At 30.4% G+C, this 22923-nt stretch overlaps 2 protein-coding genes across 5 annotated transcripts; both read left to right on the top strand.

Annotated features, from left to right (window-relative positions):
* Window positions 1–5564: 5564 nt before the first annotated feature.
* Window positions 5565–10810, top strand: LOC108457731 (zinc finger CCCH domain-containing protein 11-like). Its single transcript, XM_017756827.2, has 8 exons — window positions 5565–5966; window positions 6903–6987; window positions 7094–7234; window positions 7327–7415; window positions 8124–8312; window positions 8469–8599; window positions 8677–8776; window positions 10308–10810. The coding sequence occupies exons 1-8, from the start codon at window positions 5790–5792 to the stop codon at window positions 10494–10496; spliced, it is 1101 nt and encodes a 366-aa protein (XP_017612316.1). The 5' UTR covers window positions 5565–5789; the 3' UTR covers window positions 10497–10810.
* Window positions 10811–14851: 4041 nt separating this feature from the next.
* On the top strand, window positions 14852–19744 carry LOC108457955 (uncharacterized). Of its 4 annotated transcripts, none has more exons than XM_053026448.1 (8): window positions 14852–15159; window positions 15282–15780; window positions 16391–16508; window positions 17226–17347; window positions 17997–18082; window positions 18663–18772; window positions 19071–19103; window positions 19299–19744. In XM_053026448.1, exons 1-8 carry the CDS (start codon window positions 15069–15071, stop codon window positions 19344–19346), a joined length of 1107 nt encoding a protein of 368 aa, XP_052882408.1. In that variant the 5' UTR covers window positions 14852–15068; the 3' UTR covers window positions 19347–19744. The 4 variants fall into 4 exon arrangements, with proteins under 4 accessions (XP_052882408.1, XP_052882407.1, XP_017612665.1 ...); XM_053026447.1 differs by having other exon boundaries at window positions 14854–15159; window positions 19304–19744; XM_017757176.2 differs by having other exon boundaries at window positions 14868–15159; window positions 19074–19103.
* The last annotated feature ends 3179 nt before the right edge of the window (window positions 19745–22923 follow it).

The following is a 22923-nucleotide window of genomic DNA, read 5'->3' as shown; positions in this document are numbered from 1 at the left end:
TGATAATTTTTACATTTTTGGAACCCCTAAAGCATGAGCTTTCAAAAGAGGGGACTATTTTGCAAAATGAATAAAAGTCTAGGGTTTTTCCATGAAATCATATGTTTTGTTTGCTGAGTTTTTATGGAAGAATATGAGTCTTGGTAGTGTTATAAATAACTTTTGTGAAAGAAGTTTACATGAAAACACCTAAAAAGGGGTATTTTGCAAAGTTGTAAAACAAGTTGTAAATGTGTGAAATAGTTGAAATTATAAGTTGCTATAGTTATGAAAATGGTTCATCTAGGCTTAAAGAGTAAATAAATTGAATAAAAATCATTTTACGAGCCTAGGGACAATTTGGTAATTTTGGCAAAATTTAGGGGAAAAATTGTAAATTTGCGAAAATAGGATTTTTGGGTTAATTTGAATAATGTGAGTCCTAAATGGGGTGTATTTGAAATGATAGATCAAGGAAATCGAGATTCGGGCTTAAATCAAGAAAATACAAGGTTATGGACTAATGGTAAAATTCCCGTTTTCGTATTCAAGGTAAGTCCATGTGATTTAATAAGCATGCTATTAATGTTATTATTGTTATATTTGAAAATCTCCTTGTTATTATTATGTTGAATTATGTGTTAGTGCTAGGGTGAATGAGAAAATATTATACCCTATGAAATAATCGAAAGCCTAATAAGTCGATTTCACTTTGTGTATTTATGAAATATTGGAAATTTATGAAATATGATATCTTGTTGAGATGAGAAAATTATAGAATGATGAAATGAACTGAAAGTTCTTATGGTGACAAACCTTGTGAATTGTATGATCAATTCTTCGAACGAGCTTGACTATAATGTAACCCTTGAGAAATCCCGATTGGACCTTTGGAAATACCTAGGATACGGGCATCGAGACACTGTTGTTATGTGAGCTAGTGTAAGACATGTTTGAGACATGCATCGGCCATATTATGAAAGCCAGTGTAAGACCATGTCTGGGACATGGCATCGGCATTGAAACGAGTGCCAGTGTAAGACATGTCTGGGACATGCATCGACACGGATGTGTGAGAGCCAGTGTAAGACCATATCTGAAATATGGCATTGGCACCGATATGTGTAAAATTTCCCGATTATCCTCTGGTATTCCAAGTGGTTCAACGGATAGTTCAAAGCTTGCGATGAAAGCGAGAAGGTAAATATTTGATCATGCTGAAAAGGTACAAGCATATATTCGAAGCTTAAATGCTATTGCGAACATGAAGCAATGCACCTTTGGTAAGGATACAAATAAGTAAGTTATGCCTATGAAAATGAAATTGTGGTGATCTTGTGATTATGGTTTTATGTTTATGATGTACATGTATGTATTCTTACCATGATGTTTGAAATGTGATTGATGATTATGTGTGAGACTTTGAAGCCACATTAAATTGAGACATAAAATGTATATTCCTTTACTTGGTAGCCTAATGAACATGAAAGGAGAAATGGATTAGCATAAATGCCCATTTAAAAATAATCATGAAAGAGTGAAATATAGTAATAAAACAGTTTCAGGCAGCAGCAGTAGTCCGAATTTGAAAATACACCAAAAATAGTATAAAGTGAATTAGGGACTGAATAAAATATGAAATTGAAGCTTGTTGAGTCTAGTTGCACATAGAAAAAACAATGTGAGCAAAAGAATTTCATATTATGAGATATTTGAAATTGTGTGAGACATAGTCAGAACAATTTCGAAATCCTCTGTTCTGATTTGAGAAAATCATTTAAAATTTTACAAAAATATTTATGAGTTATCATTTATATGCTTAGAATTCTTAATGAGTCTATTTTCAAGAGAAATAGACGGGAACATCAGCCGAGTCCCGTCTTATGAGATAATTAATTTTTAGTGAAGAGGGGTCAGAACTGTCAGACAACAAAAAAGGGTAACTTTAAGGAATAAACTGTACTAATTGGAAGAACCAAAAATTCTAAAAATTTTATGGTGAGAAGATATGTGAGTCTAGTTTCAGGGAAAATTAGTGGAAGTTAATTTGGAGTTCCGTAGCTCCAGATATAAATAATTTAGTGACTGTGATGCGAGAAAATAGCTTGACTGGAACATGAGTGAAAATGCAAATAGGGTTGTATTACTATGAGAAGCAAATTGATAAATTGCTTATTATTTTCATACAGTCTTACTAAGCTATAAAGCTTACTCCCTTCCTTTCCTTTCCTTTAGTGTTTTTAGGTTAGCTCGGGGTTGGAGATCGTTGGAGACAGCATCACACTATCAAGTCACTACTTTTGGAATAACGATGCATATATTAGAAATTTCAAGTAAGTGGCATGTATAGGAATCTAGTGGATTGACATGTATTAATTTGCTTTGGCCAAATGCGTTGGCTTATATTGAGTTATATGTATATGGCCATGAGATGTGGCTCATATTGAGTTTGGTTTATAAGCCTAGCTATTCATGTCATGTCTAATGTTTATAAGGTGATTATGTCTATTTACCATGCATGGTTAGCATTATAACATGTGTGTTGGATGTATGCACTATGATCAATTGAAATGGTCATAGCCATGTAGTAATTGCACATTATAAGCACAACTTGATAATGACTGAACATGAGTGCGTGATGAATAAGTTGGTAACCATAGTATAATGATAAAAGTGGTCATAAAAAGGACAATTCTTATGAATGTGAAATAAGGAGTCTAGACTTGGTATTGCATGAGTAGATGCATTATTTGTAAGAGGACATATTAATGATAAGGATGTGTCGTAATAAAGTGTTTAATCACTAAAATGATGCCATGATTTGCAATTTTGATGTGCTTAAGGTTGTAAAAGATTATGGGTAACATGAAGGCTTGGAAAATAGCCTAAGTGTTGGTGACACGGGCTAAGACACGGCCTTGTGTCTCAATCGTGTGAAGGACACGGCTTGGAGACACGGACGTGTGGCCTAGCCATGTGGGTCAATATGTATGATGACGTTATAAACAGAGAGTTACACGGCCTGAAGACACGGGCGTGTCCCTATGTCCACACGGGCGTGTGACCCTGTTTCATGGGAAAATTTTCTAAGTCTTCCTAAAACTTCTTAAAGTTCTCGGTTTAGTCCTGAATCGATTCCGATGAATGTTTTGGGCTTCATAGCCCCAAATAAGGGACGACATTAATGTGTTTGAAAGGTTTGAATTAAAGAGATTTTATGACCCAGTTTTATATGCGTATGCTTGAGTTAAGCCCGGTAGCACCTCGAACCCTGTCCCGGCGTTGGATACGGGACATACTAAGGCTTTCGAATTGCAAAGGTTTATTGATCAAGGAGTTTTTTTTTTAATTTTATGTTTGAATCGGTCAAGTCATCGATTCTTGATTTAATTTGTTCAATTAATTGAGTCGTCGATTTAATAATAATTTTAAAATAATAATAACCAATTGAACTAATTAAACCGCTAATTTTATCATGAATTCTCTTCTCTTTTTATGAATTTAAAGTGATTGACTATTTTAATTATATACTATTAATTGAATCGATTGAACCATCAATTTTCAAAATCGATTATCAATTTTCAAAATCGATTCAATTGATTTAGTTTTGACAATACTAAAATAATTTTTCTAATAACAAATCAAACAAACCTTATAAGCGAATAATGTTTTATTAAAAAATGTATTTTTAAAATATGTTTTATATAATATGTATTTACTTAATTATGTAGTTATATGTTAAAAATGTTTTTACCATTAACAGATGCACCTTAAAATAATTTATTTGCAATTAAGCAAAAACTACTTTTTACGGATATGTCTTAATTATAATGATAATACAAATTGTATTAACACGATAAAATTTAAGTTCAAAAATTCCCAAAAAATTGAAATAGGTTTATCAAATCAAACCATTATAAGTGAATGCCAAAATTTCTTTGTGCATGGACCAACAGGAATGTCGTTATATAAATACATATATTGGTACATATAATAGATTTTAGTAGTATAAAATATTATTATACAAATAGATATGTCGAAAAATCATAAAAATTATAAAATTAATTTTTGGTATTATAAAATTTTACAATTTTAATTAATACTTTTCACAATTTTAAAAAAAATTTACAAAATATTTGGTTATAAAGTTGAGTTTCCAGTAAAAATTTTGATATTTGATTATAAAATGGGTTTCCAATAGTAATTTTAGTATTTGGTTACAAAATGTTTTTAACAGGAATTTTAGCAATAATTTTATATGTGTTGGTAGTTGTTATAAAATATTATTATTTATATTATATAAATACATTTTGAAACCAATGACGTGACACGTTGACCTTGAACATTGATTGGCATTGATTGACGTTGATGATTAGCGTTGATCAATCAATATCAACTTTAACAAATCACATCATTAAATTTAAAATCTATTTATATAATATATAACTATCATAATCTATAAAATATAACAACATTTTATATGTATAACAAAATATATAATATATGCTAACATATTTAACATCTTCCACCGGGGATTTTAGTATTTGGATAGAAATTATGGAAGTTTATGGGTAACAAGTTAAAAGGTTTTTTTTTAATGGAATATCACGAGAAGCTCATATTTAAAAGTTGACCCAAGAATTTTTGAATAATAAAAAGGGTAAACTATACTATTAGTTATTAATTTATGAATAAATTTTTGTTTTAATCACTTAACTAAAAAAAGTTACAATTTGATTATCGAACTATTCAAACGTTTTCATTTAAGTCGTTGAACTATTAAAAATGTTTTATTTAAGTTACTAGACTATTAAGTGTTTTTTTTTTAAGTTTCACTAGCGAGCTTAGGGGTGAGCAAAACTTGATTTAATTTGAAAAACTCAAAAAAAATTCGAATTTCGAGTTATTTGAGTCAACTTAAATAAATAATTTGAGTTTTTTGAGTCGAGTTGAATTTTACAATTTAAATAAGTCGAATAATTTGAATAATAGATTGATGAAAATATCCTTTTGATCTCTGTCAATTTTGAAAATGAGTAAATTGGTCACTTTCTCAACAAAATTACAAAAAGTTTAAATAATTTTTAAAATTCAAAATAATTTTGAAATTCAAGATATTTATAAAAATTCCAAAAATTATATATATATATATATATATTTTAAAAATTATAAAAATCTAAAAGATATATAAAAAGTTAAAATTTAAAATGTTCTAAAATAATAATTTTGATATTTAAATAAGTTAATTAATTATTCAAATTTATCACACTAGAGTATTTTTTTAATTGTTTTACTTAAAAAAATCAAATATATATGGTTTCAATTTATGTACTCTAACATATAATTAGTTATACTATAATAAAATTTTAATTTAATATGTTTAATTTTAATTTAATTAGAACAATTTTACTCAATTCAAACAAAATTTAAATAAATTTAAGATAATAAAATATGACTCAAAAATTTTATCACTCAATCTGATTAAATGCTCACATAAAACAAGCTCTAAGTAGCGATTTAATGATCATTATAATGTATCCGGTATCCATTTAATAATAGTTTATTTACCCAAAATAAAAAGCTAAAAACGCACCATAAGCTCAAAACCTTTTGCGAGGACAAAGTCGTAAATTGAGCTGAATAAAACAAATTCAATCTCTACTCTCCACGCTATAAAATTGAACTCTCTTAAAACCCTAATTCCCAAATCTTCCCTCGCTGCCCGCAAATAAAGTTTCAAATTTTCTCCCATTCTTTTATTAATTTCGATTTAATTATTTTCTTTTTCTGATTCGGTGATTCCCGGAACAATGCCACCAAAGCAGCAAGGGAAATCGAAAGCCGATTTGGCGAAGAAGCAAAAAGTGGTTGAAGACAAAACCTTTGGATTGAAGAACAAAAACAAAAGCAAAAATGTTCAGAAATATGTTCAAAATCTCCAGCAGTCCGTTCAACCCAAAGCCGACCCGTCTAAAGTCGCTGCTAAGGTACCTGTCTTTCTATCTCAAAAGCAAAATATTTGAATTCACAATTTTAGTCTGTTATGAAATAATTATTCATTATAAATTCATTTTATGTTTATTATTTACTTATTTTGATATTGAATATTGAAGTAAATGCTTGTTTTAAGCCCTTCTCTTTTTTTAAAAAAAACAAGATTCTTTTTAATATAAATTCTCTCTGTGGAAACTCTTTAACTTTTATGAATTTACGATTATTTGTTTCTATAGGAATAGGTATTCGTTGGATAATTCGTTCCATGTTAAATTTTTGCTTATTTTAATATTGACTGTTGAAGTAAATATTAGTTCTGATAATTTTTTGGGTATTTAGAACAAAACTAAGTGTTTTCGAAATGCACTTTTTATACAACAATGGTTATATTTGAAAATACAATGCATTTAGCTCATCTATACTAATAATAAAATTATTATTTATTTCATTGCTATAATGGAATACTTTGACTAAATTTAGTATCACAAGTGAAGTGGCACCTATTTCAATTGGGTATGGTGTCACGAGTGAAGTGACACAAACTTTGAGTTTAGTGTCACAATCAAGTGACACTTTCAGTTGAGTTTAGTGAGACTAACTCAAAAAAGGTTTCAGAATCATTAAATTAAAGAATGAAGAGGTAATTGTGTAATTTAAAATTTTTATATCTAAAAAATATTTATCTAAATATATATTTATATTTTAAATTAATAGTAATTTTTGAAATGGATGGTATTTTAAGGAGAGATTAGATATTTTTTTTGTTTTGTTTTGTTTTTAAAGAGCGGAAGTTATTTTGTTTAAATCTTTTTAGATTAGAAGGTAAAAGTAAAATTGATTTTAGGTTTTTTTTACCTGAGTTGGTGTCCGGTTAATTTGTGAGACCAAATTCTTCCTTTAAAGAATTCGCAAATTGTTATGATGAACAGAAAAAGAAAGAAGAAGAGAAAGCTAGGGAGAAGGAGTTAAATGATTTGTTTAAAATTGCTGTTACACAACCAAAAGTGCCTCCTGGTACGTATAATTTTTGTTTTTGGAGCTTAATTATCCGTTTGTTTTGTGTTTTATATTTAAAATCTGGGTTCCTTTAGTTGATAACTGAAAGTTGTGTATTGGATAGGAGTGGATCCCAAGTCCATAGTGTGCGAATTTTTTAAAGCAGGACAATGTACGAAAGGGTTTAAGTGCAAGTTCTCTCATGATTTGAATGTTCAACGGAAGGGTGAGAAGATTGATATTTACAGTGATAAGCGTGATCAAGGTAACTGATAAACATATAGTTAGTATGCAATGATTTGACTTTTTGCTGTACCAATGGGATTTTGATTTCTTTTTGGGGTTGTTTTCCTTAAGAAACGATGGAGGACTGGGATCAAGAGACACTTGAGAAGGTTGTTGAATCAAAGAAAACAGAGTATAACCAGAATAAGCCCACCGAGATTGTATGTAACTCTTTCTTTCTCAATCTTTCATTTCATAAGCTGTTGGTTGTATTCCACTGTTTATATTTTAAAATTTCTGCTCTGCTCTCTTGTATCTTCCCTCTGCGTTGAAGTATAGCAATTTAATAATGCTTTTGGAAGTAGTTTAGTGTAATGAAGAGCAAAAACTTAGAAGGTAGAAAATTATATTGGCAATCAGGTTTCATTGGGTGGACTCAGTTTTTTGTACACCCAATGATGATAATCACTAAGTGTTAATTCTGTCTGGTAATGTTTTTTTTTTTTTCACTTGGAAGAATAAAACCTATGTTATTTGAACTTGGGTGTGAGTGCCGGATGTAGATGTGTGTCTGGCACGAGCATGCTCAACTTTTTCTATGTTTCCCCGTGAATTTTGAGAATCCTTGACGGATCTTATCTCCAATCTCATATTAGACACAGTTGTTGGGCTCAGGTATTTCCAAAAAGAATGAAGAGTCGGGCAACATAATTAAATACCAGCTAATGACCAACTCTGTTAACATAGTTTTAGTTGATTTCCCCTTTTGGCTTTGATTCTTCTCAACTCAACTGACAAGCCATTCTTAACAAATCCCATGTCTTTCTATTGTTCATGTTTGAGAAGATTTATTATTTGTGATCTGACTTCTTCATGTGGTTAGATATGTGTACCAATTCAACTTTACTTTTATAATACTTGTGACACAGGTGTGCAAACACTTTCTGGAAGCTGTTGAAAAGAAACAGTATGGTTGGTTCTGGGTATGCCCAAATGGTGGCAAGGATTGTCACTACAGACATGCCCTTCCACCTGGATATGTTTTGAAATCTCAAATGAAAGCTCTTTTGGAGGAAGAGAGTGAGAAGATTACTATTGAGGAAGAGATTGAAAACCAGGTAAATTATCTTATTTTTGTGGCGAAGTTCTGATTTGATCCTTTTCTTTTTTTCTTTCTTCCCTCAATCAAAGGACCATTTAACTCGTATGTGTAAACTAGTTATTGTTTTTTGTACTGGTATTTGATCATTGTGTAATTGTTTCTGTTTTTTCAGCGTTCTAAAACAACGTCATCGACACCAATGACTACCGAGCTATTTATGCAATGGAAGACGAAAAAGATGGAAGAAAGAGAGGTTAGTTTGGCTGCACAACGAGCAGACAGGGCTAAGAATGATCGCATGAGGTATTATCTTCCTGCTGGTTGATCTGTGTTAGCATCTACCATTTGAGCAATCTTATTTATTTGTTTGTCAATTTCAGTGGTCGTGAATTGTTTCTATCGGATGCAAGTTTATTTGTGGATGATGCTGAGGCGTATGAGGCATACCATAGAGAAGAACCTGAGGATACTGAGCAGAAGGTAATTCTTATACCATTAATCTTTGTTACCATTGATAACTCTGTCAGCCAAAAACTTGTTTTTCTAGTCAGTAGCCGGTCTACATTGCTCTTCTATCTCCCTCTCTGTCCACCTAGGGATGGAAATAGAGTGGGGTAAGACAAGGTGGTCTTTTGCGACCCGACCCGACCCTACTTTCATGCATCTCGCTCCGAACTCGACTTTATTAAAAACTTTAATGCCCAAACTTGATCCCAAGAAAGAAAACTCCTAGACCCCACCCTGCCTCAAAATATTACATAATTCTATATATTATTAATTTTTACAAGATCAAATAAGATACATATATACAAATTAAGAAAACCTAATCAAAATTGGTAAAAAAATAGTTCAAATTTGTAAAGTCTTAAAATGGAAAAGAAACCTAATTAAATTGTATAAAATAGTTATAAAATTAAATAGGGGTATTTTGGTAATTTTCTTGGGCATGTTTGATTTAAGCCCACCCTACCCAAACCCAAAATTCAATTGAATACCTGCCAGCCTGAATCCAAAATTTAATTGAGAATCCACATCACATCAAACCCGATAAGAAAACCCATCCTATAGAGTCGGTTGAATCAGAATCTGATGGGTCTGGATTATTTTGCCATCACTATCTCCACTTGCCTACCTCAATGCACACATGCACAAAAAGCCCTATATGGGAGACATTTTTTGCGTCGGAGGAACAGCAACCTTGAGCCTTGTAAATTTTCTTATTTTTCTTTGATTTTAATACCTGCCTGCTTTGGAACACAACAGAACATGCATCTAGAACTCTAGATACTTTATATCCACAAGCTATGTTAATTGGACTCCGATGGTGGGTATCAGGCATGTGTAAGTTTAATGTTTTTCCAAGATTCTCCTTGTATATGGAGGGTCTTTGGAGGATCACATCATCATATTCATGTCCAAATAAACATGAACACTGGCACTTCAAGAAAAATGAAGAGTTTTGTGGACATGCTTATTTATTATTGTATGTGGCATGTTAGACATGAAGTGCTGGATTTATCGTGTGTTTCACAGTGTAGCCATGTATTGAAATATTGGAAACTCATTATTTGATTTGTTCTCTAAACATTCATTGGTGGTGCAACTGTTAATATGACAATTGAACTATCCAGCTATGCTATATTAACTAGACTTGGGCATAACTGTCGGATATGATAAACTTACATTTGTGTCCTGATCTTCAAGAAAAATGAAGAGTTAAGAGTAACATATAGCTACTATGAAGCAGGTTGTGGATTATTCCATGTGTTGGTTATAGGAGACTTCACCATTGGGGGGTTCTTTGGATTTGCAATGCTTTTGAGCTTTGATTGAAACAGAATCTGTTATTTATCTTTGATCTCAGACATCAAATTTTTATTGGAAACATGCTAAAATCATCTGTTTTACAGTGGGTAGAAACTCGTATATTTACTGAGGATGAGGATCATGAAAACTTAAAATGCATTTCATATATTTCTTCTCAGCTCACTTTCAGTGTCTTCAATTTCAGGGCAAGGATGACACAACGGCAGCTGGGCCGAGTGGCACAGCTAGTGCAGCTGCTGATTCTGAAGATATCCTTCTTGATGATGACGACGACGATGATGAACTTAACATGGATGAGCTGAATGAACTTGAAGCTAGTTTGTCAAGAACATCCATTCAAATTCAGGAACCAGGTAATCCAGCTTCATCTTGAGAATCCATTTTTCTTGAAGGGTTAGCATAAAACTCCATAGAATCTTGAAGCATTAAGAGTGTGTAAACCTAACGTTTAACCGGGAACGAGAAACAATTTGTTTGAAACTGGAAAGATGTTCTGTCGTGCACCTTATTTTGGCTCATTAATGTTAGTCAAGTTTTGCTTCTTGTAGCCTCTTCATGCAAACATCTTTAGTTGACAAATAAGCTTCACAATCCAATCATTGGATTTGGGTGTAACTTGTATTTGTTCGACATGGATTTTCTTTTAAATGGTTCTGGAGGGTCATATCTTATTCTCATGTTCAAAAATGTTTCGGAACTGAGTGCTCCAAAGAAGCCGAAGAGTCAGGGCAGTCCTTTGCATTATCAATGGTAGTTTATTCAAACTCTTGGCATGAAAGTGTTTTAGTATATTCCTTCAATGAAAGTTTTACTTAATTTTAAAATTTTATTAAAAGGAATGTACTACAAACTTTCATGCCAAGAGTTTGAATAAACTAAGTAAAATTTCTTTAAAAAGGGTTATTTGTTTACGGTAACGAGGCTAAATTTGGCAGTAAAGAAATGTGTTAGGACGTACTACGTCCTTTTTTAAGAAAAAGGGTACCAGAATTTATAACCAATGTGAAGTTGTCTTGATTTCCTTTAAAAAAAAATGAAAATTTGGATAAATAATAAAATAAAATCTATTTAGGAATATTTTTTGGATTAGGCCTTGAGAGATTTGGGTTGAAAAGTTTCCTGTTGAAGCGCTAGTTTTAATCCCCGCTTCCGCTGGGGTTTCTAATTTTCCTATAAAATTTTAGTTAATTAAGGTAAAATTAATTGTAAATTAAAATTTATTATTATAAAAATTAAATATATTATAATTTTTAATCAGGTATAATAAGCTAATGCGAGGGTTAGTTTGTAGATCAATCACTTTAAATAAATTATTTAAATATTAAAATTTCCTAACATGTTGAATAAATTACTTTTTTAAATTTATTAATAAACATGACATATGTGTTGAGTTAGAAGAATAATTAAAACTGCAATGAACATATTAAAATAATATATAAAATAAATCTTAGCCTACAAAACAGTAAATTTTATTTTAAATATAAAAATATTAATACAAAATTTAACACATTTTCTCTATTCTTTATTTTTTCTCCCATTTTCTTTTTATTTTTTACTGAATAATAATTTATAGTATGTTAAACAAATTAAAAATAGCCCAATTGTTTTTTTTTTTTAATTAAGTTCTTTTTTTCCTTTCCATTTCTTTTCTTTCAACCCCAAAGAAAGGTAGAAAAAAAAGTGAGGTGTTCATTGGCCTAGCTTGGATTGAATTTATGCAAGATACTAATATATTTTATGTTGCTTAAGTCTAGCTGATTTGAAATATGAATGTAAAATTCTGTTTAAACTCGTTTATATTTACAAAAGGTCAAACCAAATCTATTTTAAGATTGTTCATGTAATTTTTAAAAATATTTATATTATTTTAATTGAATATATAATAATTTTTTATATAGTTATACTAATATTATTTTAATGTTTGCATTAGAGTGATATTATATATTCTGTATAAATTTATTTTTGTGTTATAAATTATATAATATATAAAATTAACATAATATAAAATATTATAAACTTAAAAATAGATTGAGTTGAACTTGGGCCTTGAATATTTAAGTTAAAAGATGACTCATATTTTAAACGAGTTTAATTTTTTGTTTAAATCTATTTTTAGGTTTAATATTTTTATTTAAACCTTATTAAATTTTAGATGAACCTTTAACTTTAGAATAATAACCATTCAAAAACTAAACAAATCAGGAGCATTTTTGGAATGATAATTGTTAAGAATGTATAATATTTTAAATTAAAATAATTCTAATCATTATTTTAATTTATTAATAATTTTAATTATCAATTGAGAATATATGTAACTTTTAACGTTGCTTTTGTTTTTCTAAGAGAAGCATTCAAAAATAACTTTTAGAAAATGGATTGTTTTGAAAAGTCATCATTTTTAGTATTTAGATGATTCTGTGAAAAATATTTTTATTGTTAAATAAATTTTCTTAAAAATTATTTTCTAAAAATTATTCTTAGTGAAATAAACACAACATAAATATATTTGTTACAAAATATTATAGTAACATTATCATATATAAACTTAATAATAAAATTGTAAATTAAATTTTAATTTATTATGAGTGGAAAATGACGCATTAGAATTGGTAGGAATAAATAAAGTGAAGAATGGTTTAAACAAATACTCATATTTGATTTAATTAAATTAATCATATTTTATATTATAAAACATCTATTATTAAATATTTGTAGATTGTAATTTATATTTATTATTAAAATATTAATATAAATATTTTTCGATAATATATTAAGAATATTACTTAAAATTTAACATTATTATTTTCAAAATTTTAATTATTAAAATAAAATTATAAAATTAAATAATTTATTAAAATAATTATTTATTATATTATAAACAATTAAGTATGTATGTTTAATCATATTAAAATTATAATATTTTATATCAACATTTAATATTTTTAAATATGTTTAAAATTAAAATTAAAATATTAATATAATAATATTAGACTTGATTCAATTTAATTTTTATATAAAAATAAAATTACTCACAAAAGAACTCTTTAGAAAATGACTTACCAGTTTCAAAAGGATAAATCAATTACAAGAAAAGAGACTTATTTCCTGTAAATTATTTTCCATTGAACAAGTTATTTTTCCATGAAACAATCATAGGGAAATGCATAAAACATTTTCCGTGAAACTAAGACACCCTAAGAGTAGATTTGGGTACCACAAATTAATTAGATGAAAGTGTAATTATTTGGGCATTAATTATATTCACTTGTAATTATGAGGAATTATAAATTCCCACATGGTATAACATTGTGATTCATTAGATTATGTTTGGTAATGTAAATTATAATTACATAGTTACAATTTTTTAAATGTTAATTATTATAAAAATGTTATCAATAATACTTGAGAATTTTTTTAAACAAGAAGTAAAATTAAAATCAAATAATCATATGTTAATTTAAAAAGGAGTCGAGACAATATGATCATTGATAAAAGTAACAAGAGAAGCAAACATTATATGCAATTTTATATAATTACTTGAACATTCCATATTTGTTGGGTTATTCTCTTTCTAGCATTTAACATATACCTTTTATCATGATTTCTTGATCCTTGACTAATTTCTTAATTACTTGAATCAAAATTTGAACCTGTATCATTGAGACTATTGAGATTTTTTTTCATGTACTCTTCAAGTATTGATAATCCCAATTTCCCTTATGAATGGATTTATGAAGTATGTGATAAGCTGGTGTCATATTACCATGTGTTGAGACCGAGGAAGGCAAATAGGAGTGCCAATGAGGTTAAAAAATGCCAACCAAGACACTAGAAGAGTTCTCGAGATATCAAGGGTTTGGGCCTCTAATAAGGGTGGCTAAGCTTCTAGAGGTAGGAGAAGTCTTTAGAAGATTGGAAAAGCATTCAGAATGGTGGTGCAACTTAAGGAACCCTCTAGAATTGAGAAAACTCGTAAGCAGCAATGGATAAAGGAGAATTGGGTTGCTAGGGAGTTAAAACCAAGTTAGTAGGGCTAGGTGAGCAAGCACGCCAAAACTGCCTTGGGTATGCTAGAAGGGCATGGAGCGCAAGAGAAGCACTAGAATCGATTGGAACCTTCCAGTACTTACCAGAAGTGCCTAGAATGGGCTAGGGTGCATGAGAATGGCTTAAAATGGCCTTAAATCGCCTTAGAAGGCAAAAAAAAACGCCTTAGGGAGATATATTAGGCTATAATTGATCCTAGCCATCCATGTGGGACATTTCTAATAGTAGGATCAAGTTGGGGTTGCCCATAAATAGGGTGGCATCAGAGTTGTCCAAAGGTTGAGTTACTTACCCAAGTCAAAAGACATGCTCGAAATATGAGAAAGTTTGGACAAGTAAACAAAGCCTGAAAAATGAGCTTGGGTAAAAATGTCAGCCCGTTTTCTATTCGGGTTGAGCTTTGAATAGAATTTTTGAAACCCAAACCTAACTCGGTTATATATGCATATATTTTCATATTTTATAAATACAAATTTTTAGTATAGAAAATTAACCCCAAACCCAAATATCTTAAACCCAATATCCAAACCCATTCTTACACAAAAACCAAGCCCAAGCCCAAAGCCATAACAAAGCCTAAAATCTAGTTTCTACTTTCTTACCTATCAATCTAACCTGCCATCAAAGAACATGCAATTTTAAATTCTATCCTTCATCCTCTCTTTATTTTAATCCTTCAAAAACATCCTATTTCTCTCCATTTAAAAAAAGAAAATGACTTAAGAGCCTAATTAAAAAAAAATAAATTAGGCATTTGCCTATTTATTTGTATAATTGTATCATTTATGTTGCTCCATTTTATTTTTATTTCTCACTTGTTTACCTTTAGTTTTTTTAACCCGAACCCAATCTACTAATAACACTTCAATTTATCTGTCCAACGCTGCCAGAGCAAAAGATGGACAGCATGAGATTTCTCTACAGCAAGGGCGTCCTTTCTTGCTCCTCCGATGCTCCTCCCATCACTACTTTCCTTGAATCCCTTCCAGGTACTAAAACCCAAACCCATTTCCATCTCTTTCCATTCTTTTTCAGTCAACAAAAAAAAAGAAGAAAAATCTTACTGAAAATTTGCAAAACACTTAATTAAATTAACTTTTCCCACTCTCAGGATCTTACACAACAACTAGAACGCATGAAAATGGAACAACCCTTTTGTTTTGGGAGAGACATTTAAAAAGATTGTCGAATTCTACAAGAATTCTACTAAATTCAAACCCAGAACTCATATTCAAGACGAACAAGAAAAGCCCATTGTTATTTTCTCCTTTTCCTGTCACTGCATTGAAATGGGAGTCAAGGATTCGGTCATTGGTTAGTAATTCATTGAGTCAAGTTTTACCCATTGCTCTCAAGGAGAGGTCTAAAGGGGAGGAGTTGGCGGTTACTGCTCTTGTTTCTGGGGATATCGAGAAGCTGAAGGCAATGAAGAATGTTGGTGGTGGTGGTGATGATGATGATGATAAAGGAGTTTTTCAGGTTCTTGATCTTCATTTGCATATAGGGAGTTATATTCCTCCTGTGTTTGGGATAGAAGAAAGTGGAGCACATTTGGCTTTGGTGGGTCACGGAAGGGATCTTGCCGATGCTAAGTATTCAGATTGGGTAAGGTTAGAATTGCTTGTAATTCTTGTATTAGTATCCTGTCTTTATTTATTTATTGTCATAATCATATTTAAAATTTTTAATATTTCTATAAATTTCTTGGGAACATTTCACAATTAAATCATTTTGATACATTCATATATCCATATCTTTTTCATGTTACTTTTACATCTGCAATATGTTTTAGTTACATTTTTCATGTGTTGTTGGTGTATGATATTGCCAAGTTGCATTTGGAAGAAAATAAGTTGAGATTTTCATGAAAATGTGAAAATTTAAGATGCAGGTGGAAGAAAAACGTAAATTGACTTATTGAGGTTGTTTCGTCTTTCTTTTTGGTGGATAATTTATGTTAGTCGGACTTGGATGTGAGAGTCAATTATAAATATATGTCCAACATGGGTATGCACAATTTTTCCCAAAATTTCTATGTATATCGGATAGAAATATCAATGCCAGGGTATGCATTGGACATGGATATCGGATAGAAATATGAAGAGTTGGACCAAGATAATTATATATATATGCGTATATATGTGAACTTTTTGGTTTTCTTTATATCTTTTCGATATTTTGTGATGAACTTTCGATTTGACAACTTTACATTCTGCATAGGTTAAGGAAGCCATTGGAGAAATTGAGGCCTCCTTCAGTGACTGAGCTCTTGTTGTCTAACGATGGTGATCGAATACTTGAAGGCTGCATTACAAACTTCTTTGTCATATGCCAAAGGGTAAGTATTCAAGAATTCAGAACCTACACTTGGAAGGGTTTATATAGGGTACTTTGACACTATTTTTCTTAAAATACTTGTATTCAACACTTGTATCCAAGACTTTCTCAACAATAAGTATGGGGGATATGATATGACCCTTGTATTTGGAAAATTTAGAAGAAAAAGAAATTTGCACATATCAGTGCTGGACACTCATACAATTGCCAGAAACATAGAATTATGTGAATGACTTGTTTGCTCTAAGCATTATATTGGGAGTATATGTTTCATGCATCGAATGATTTTCTGGTTTTAGATGCCAACTTTAGGAGAAAGATTAAGATAGTAGTTTGACCTATGTTGTTCCAGTTTTTCATTTTTCTTGAAGTACTTTTGTTCGAGATTTGTGTCCAATGCATATTCAGATATGGGTATGTGGATATGATTATGTGGATATGATTTGGATTCATCAAATACATAGAAAAACATAGGAAAAAAAAACATATTTGATACACACTTGTATATGATACTCATACCCAGGTCTAAGAAACATAGGTCTAACAATCTAAGAGCCTGGCTGAATTGTAGAAAAATATGGATTTTCATGATATTTTACGACTATTTTATAGCGATTTTCATTCTGTGTTGTGTTGGTGTAGCTATGGGTGTTTATGTGCTTCCTTTCTTCTTCTCTTAATTTTATTATCTGTATTCTCCTATGGCATTTGCTTTTAGGATAAGAGTGAAGCAGAGGGGAAATACCTGGATGGCTACAATAATGTGTATTCCGTTGAAGTACAGACGGCGCCTGTTTCCGATGGTGTTCTTCCCGGTGTTATTCGGCAACTGGTAATTGAGTAAGCTCTTCTCTCATATTTGAAATTCAATTTTCTTTTATTTGTTCTTTGTTATCTGAAAGGAATCATTCAACTAAAGTCTTTGCTTCATATAAAATTTAACTTATGTCAGTTGGATTTGGGTGTTTGTTAGATATAGGTGTGTCAGATGCGCTTATATTAATTTTTATTTTAGTTTTTTTCATGTATTTGAAGATCATATTCTCATATTTAATGTCCGAAAATGTGTCAAATGTACTATAAGAAAATGAAGAATCAAAGTTACATAGAATTTACTATGTTCATTCAGTATCATTTCTATTTTGTGTCAATGGCATGTTGACTTCGAAGCTGGTAAGCCCTCTACTAAATTACTCGTATCCAAACCTTGTAAAGATCTTAGATTCTTACATGATTGATTGCTGGTGCAGCGCTCTTGAGGTGGATCAGTGGTATAAGTGTAGGATACAAACATAAGTCTACTCAATTTTTTTCAAACATTTTCATGAATTTGAAAGATTCTTGGAAGGTCATATTTTCAGTCATGTCCAAATGTGTCAGACATGGATGGCAGATACGAGTAATTCAATCTACTAGAATTAAACAAATAATATGCATCTACTATGATCTTCTGTGCTAAATTGTGAACTGTCCAATCCGATCCGTGCAGAGTATGCCATAGCAAAGGCATCCCAGTTTGTGAAGTTGCACCATCATGGGAAAAACATCGACTTTGGGAAGAGGCATTTGTTACCAGTAAACTATTTTCTATTTTATAATTTTTTGTTTGGATTTGCCATCATTTTTCAGCATTGTACATGCAAATGCACGTAAGCAATAGGTAAAATTGTTTTAAAGTGACTGAGAAAACACTGCTGTTCAAGAAATACTTGTGTTTTAAAATGACAGTGAAGAAACGAGCTATTTAGTACTTATCATGTTTTAGAAAATGTTGAATTTTTCTTCTTATGTTTCTTTAAAACAAAGTCAGCATTTTTAAATGTTAAGGGTACTGCATTTAAAATTTACAAATTTGCTTCAAAATCAAATGTAAAAGGGCTAAATTGTTCACCTTTGAAGTAGAGGTACTAATGTTCTCTTCAGCCTATGGTACATGGACCTGCTAGGTAGTTTAATCTTTTTATCGAAGGTTTGGGAATTATACCTCCATAAATGTGTGTTGGATCCAGGTGTTGGACATGGATGCTTCATAGAAAATGAAAAGAAACAATTAGGATCTGATAATATGCTGAATTAAATCGCTAGGCTTTGATTTGTATTTAAGGCTGAAGATTTAAACAATAAAATCAATTGAAACAATACACTCTTTTTGCAGATAGCTTGAGAGTTCTACAGCACGTGGAGACTATTAAAGTTCCTCAGCCATGGGAATCTCTCAAATCAAAATGTTTCGAAGGAATATCATGGATTGAGAAAAAGTTTGAGGTGCGTATCTTTTTTATGACGGCATTAGGGACCTGGGATTTTAAACTGTGTTGTTTTCCTATGTTTTTCGAATTCAAGTTTTGGGTAGCAGATATGAATGTGTCCAAAATGGGTGTCTTCAAAAAAAATTTTGAAAGTTTTTTCCATGTAATTGGAGGGGTATTTGAAGGGTTATATCTCATACTCATGCAACCAAAATGCGTTGAACATAGGCGTTGGACACAAGTACTTAAAAGAAATGAAGATTCAGAGCAACATAGTTTTTTTTTCTCATAACTGTTCTTTTTTGTTGAAATAGCAGGGTCCCGGGATTATCACAAAAGTCATCCAGGTAAAATTCAATGAGTACAGGTTATTTTAAACTATACAACTCGTATAAAAGTTCATGTGTTTTAGTATTGCACATATTTGGAATAAAATAGAGAGAGAACATATTCGAGTATGGGTTGCCATTTTGCATGAGAAGCCACATTGTTTCTTGACTCATTTTGTTTGTGTTTGTTGATTGTTTATGTTCGAATGGAAGTGTAGAAAGAGATCATGGAGAGAGCCAGCACGGAAAGCCACCCATTAAATGAATCCATATAACGGACATTGAAATTTCATGTGTCATAAGATCATCTGTGAGCGAGCCGCAAAGCTTGCGTCATGCCATAAGCATAAATCCCCGGTTTAATTCGACTGAAACAAAGGTAACTTGACTTGCATTCGCACAAGAATCATAGTCATTTTGGCTATACACTGAATCATATTCTTGTATATTTGCTCTTCATTGCCAATGTGGATGGAAGTTGGGTGTTGTTAAGAGGCTTTAAAACTTGTGATGATAGTAATGCAATGTGAAGGTTCCATGGTAATATTCTTATAAAGTGGAGTGTATGTGATTATTTGGAACCTGCTATTTATGAGATGAGCAATAATGGTTTAGAATGCATGCATCCACGCAGGGGTGCTTGAACATATTATGGCTTACCCACCTTGTTTTGATACCCTGTTTCTTTCTCTTTGATTTTCAGTCAGAATTATACATGCAATTTCCAACACAGTAAAAATGGTTTCTTTCATTCTTAAAAATCAATTAAATAATTGAGCTCCAAGTCGAGCGCCATAACCGATAATTTGATACATCAATTTTAATTTGGTGTAATTATGCACGTTTATGTATATATTTAAATAAATAAATGTATCATTTTGTTTTTATATTAGATAAATGTAATTATTTGTGATTGTAAAATGGATGATAATATTTTTAATTTATGAAATTTGAATATATATATATATATATATATATATAATTAAAGTTAATAAATAACGGTCCACGTTATAATAAAGTTGTAGCTTTGAGTTTATACCCAAATTTATTTCAAACTAAGCTCAAGTTTTAAAACAAAAACCGATCGGATTTGATTATACTTATTATTTTGTTGTTCCAATGGAAAAAGTAGATTTGTCAATTTTAGATATCAAGCAAAAAAGAAATTGAAGAAATCCATATCGATGGGGTTTATGATGGAGGAGAGGTGAAAATGTAAGAGAGGATGAAAATGGAAGAATTTGAAAGGAAAATGGGTATTCAATAATACTTTAATTTAATCTAATATATTTTATTTAATATTTAATTTAAATTTTTATATAATTGAAATTTTCATATGTTAAATTTAGATTAACTGAAGAGATTTTATTTAGCCTATAATAGTTACGGGACTATAATTTAAATATTTAGTTCGACAAAAAAAGTTTATGTATCTACTTCAAAAAGTGGTATAATTTAAGGGTTCTTATTCAATTAAACCTAATTAAAACATAAAACAAAACATGATATAAAATGACAGAAGAAGGAAAAAAATGAATACATAAATGTAATAAAGTTTATAATATATAAACAAATTGTGATTTTGTTTGGTGTCAAACTCAATTAATTAAGTAAAAAAAAAGAAGCTAAAAATGTATGACTAAGTGTTAAACTCAAAATATACCACCCACTTAGAAAATGATAAGAAAGACATATTACGTGTAATTCATTTTATTTTTAGCTAATAAATTTAACACTTAGTCATAATATATCACCCACTTAGAAAATTATTTTATTTTTTCTCAAAATATATATTTTAAAAATTTTAATATATCTTTCTTATCATTTTCATTCATTTCACAATTATCGATTCTACATGTAATTCATTTTAAGTTATCTCGAACTAGTGGAGGGTTGATTGGACATTTATAATTAGGCTTCCAATAAATTGTAACTAAGTTTCAATTCTACTCTTATTAATTACAACATTATATAATTATGGAGTTATTCCACGATTTAACTCTCTCTTATTATGTATCATTATGAAAGCTACTTGTTAAGTGCTTTTCCAATAACAATGTCATAAGTGTGTTACCCTTATATGATATCATTAGTCTTTTTGGGATAAAATATGTTATCCCAATGTGATTCTATTTTATCTCATGGTTTCCATTACATCTTTTGATATGACAAAGTCAATTACTAACAAATAGTAATTAAATCATTTGTCATATGACAAATGACTCGTGGCCATTTTCATTTTTCATTAACCATGTAATGTTAATAAGAGAGTATCATTTACCCTTATATGGCTATGATTCCACTGCTGTGGAATGAGGCTACATCATACAATAGTTGTATACCCAACGTACTAGCTCTCAATTCCTTATCTATTTGAACTCAGGCTTTTAATACATCAAAGTATATAAGTTACGCATATATAGTTTATCATCCACTTAGGATTAAGGTATGTCATACTATGAATGTCACAAGTAAATAAATCCATAAACGGATCTGGGATAATTCAACTTGAGTGTTGTTCGTTGTATTGTTAGTCTAGACAATGACATCTATGTCTCTATCTTTGACCTGCCACAAATTGTAGTGGAAATTTAAATACTTTTCGACACTTTATGAGATTTTTCTAGCCGTTTTATGTTTATTTATTGCATTTTCAGTATTCGTAGCTCATATATAAATATTAGCAAAATAAGCATTTTTACGCATGTTTTAAGTTTTTTGACGACCCGTTAGACTAATTCAGACCTCGGGAATGACTAATAGGCAATTTAAGTGTGTAGGATACCATTTTAGGATGGTCATGTCACGACACAAGGAGGTCTATGTTGCAACACAAAATTTCGAAGCTGCCAGAGCTGAAAAACCACCCCACGTTGTGACAAGGGATTTTCCCAACGTCACGATGACTCGACGAACTTGGAAAGAATATCTTCATAGCGACGTTGCGAAAGGAGTTTCCTGATGTCACGATGACACGAGTAAACTTGGGAATAGTCAACCGAATTTGGACGACCACATAGGGTTATTTCCTCTAATTGAACTCTAATCACTCCAATGGCATTTTAGGCATCTAACATCCTAATTTTCTTATATAAACAACTTTATAACCTCATTAGAGGGGGTTAGACCTAGACAAACAATTTTATTTACTTTGTTTTTGTTCAGTTTTATTTTTATGTTCCTATAGTTAGAATCTTTTTTATTCTGATGTGAAGACGATTGCGAGCGAAGATTGTTCCGAAACCGTGCTTTTATTCACGAGCTTTCTCTTATCTCCTATTCTTTTATTTATATTTTCGTTAAACTGATCAATTAGCATTGTATGAATATTAGAATAAATTATTATACTTTATTTATATTTGACATGTTTCAGTTATAGAACTGATTTATTGATTAAGCAATTATTTATCTAAAATTGAGTGTTTATTCAAGAGTATTTAATATATTAGGAAGTGACACCCCTAATAGAATATCTAGACAAGTGAAACCGGAAGGGTATCTTGTCATATATAACTTTGTCAAATGGTGAGAGACCGGAAGGGTGACTAGGTGGTAATCCTTAGTAAAGATGAGACTTGACGAGTATTCTTATTAAGCGTGATAAAGACTCAATTAAGGTTAATTAATGGCTTAATTAGATAATTAGGTATTTAATCGATCATAGACCTAGAGCTCGTATCGTTGACACTAGGAATAAGAAATTCCATTAGATTAATTTAGGTTTAGTAATTTAATTAGTTTAATTAAGATTTCAAATTGGATTCACACTACTAATTTGTAACTTGATTAGATTAGTAATTATTTTTCATAATTAATTTAATAATAAATTTCTCCAATC

Source organism: Gossypium arboreum, chromosome 4 (assembly GCF_025698485.1).
Source record: "Gossypium arboreum isolate Shixiya-1 chromosome 4, ASM2569848v2, whole genome shotgun sequence".
NCBI classification, from domain to species: domain Eukaryota; kingdom Viridiplantae; phylum Streptophyta; class Magnoliopsida; order Malvales; family Malvaceae; genus Gossypium; species Gossypium arboreum.
This window is presented reverse-complemented; position numbering and strand designations above follow the sequence as displayed.

Bases quoted from the DNA above. Each gene is read 5' to 3' on its own strand.
- LOC108457731 (XM_017756827.2), top strand. From the start codon at position 5,790: ATGCCACCAAAGCAGCAAGGGAAATCGAAAGCCGATTTGGCGAAGAAG. The intron at 6,988-7,093 runs GTACGTATAATT...TGTATTGGATAG, and splicing joins ACAACCAAAAGTGCCTCCTG to GAGTGGATCCCAAGTCCATA. The intron at 8,777-10,307 runs GTAATTCTTATA...CTTCAATTTCAG, and splicing joins CTGAGGATACTGAGCAGAAG to GGCAAGGATGACACAACGGC.
- LOC108457955 (XM_053026447.1), top strand. From the start codon at position 15,069: ATGGACAGCATGAGATTTCTCTACAGCAAGGGCGTCCTTTCTTGCTCC. The intron at 15,781-16,390 runs GTTAGAATTGCT...CATTCTGCATAG, and splicing joins AAGTATTCAGATTGGGTAAG to GTTAAGGAAGCCATTGGAGA. The intron at 16,509-17,225 runs GTAAGTATTCAA...ATTTGCTTTTAG, and splicing joins TCTTTGTCATATGCCAAAGG to GATAAGAGTGAAGCAGAGGG.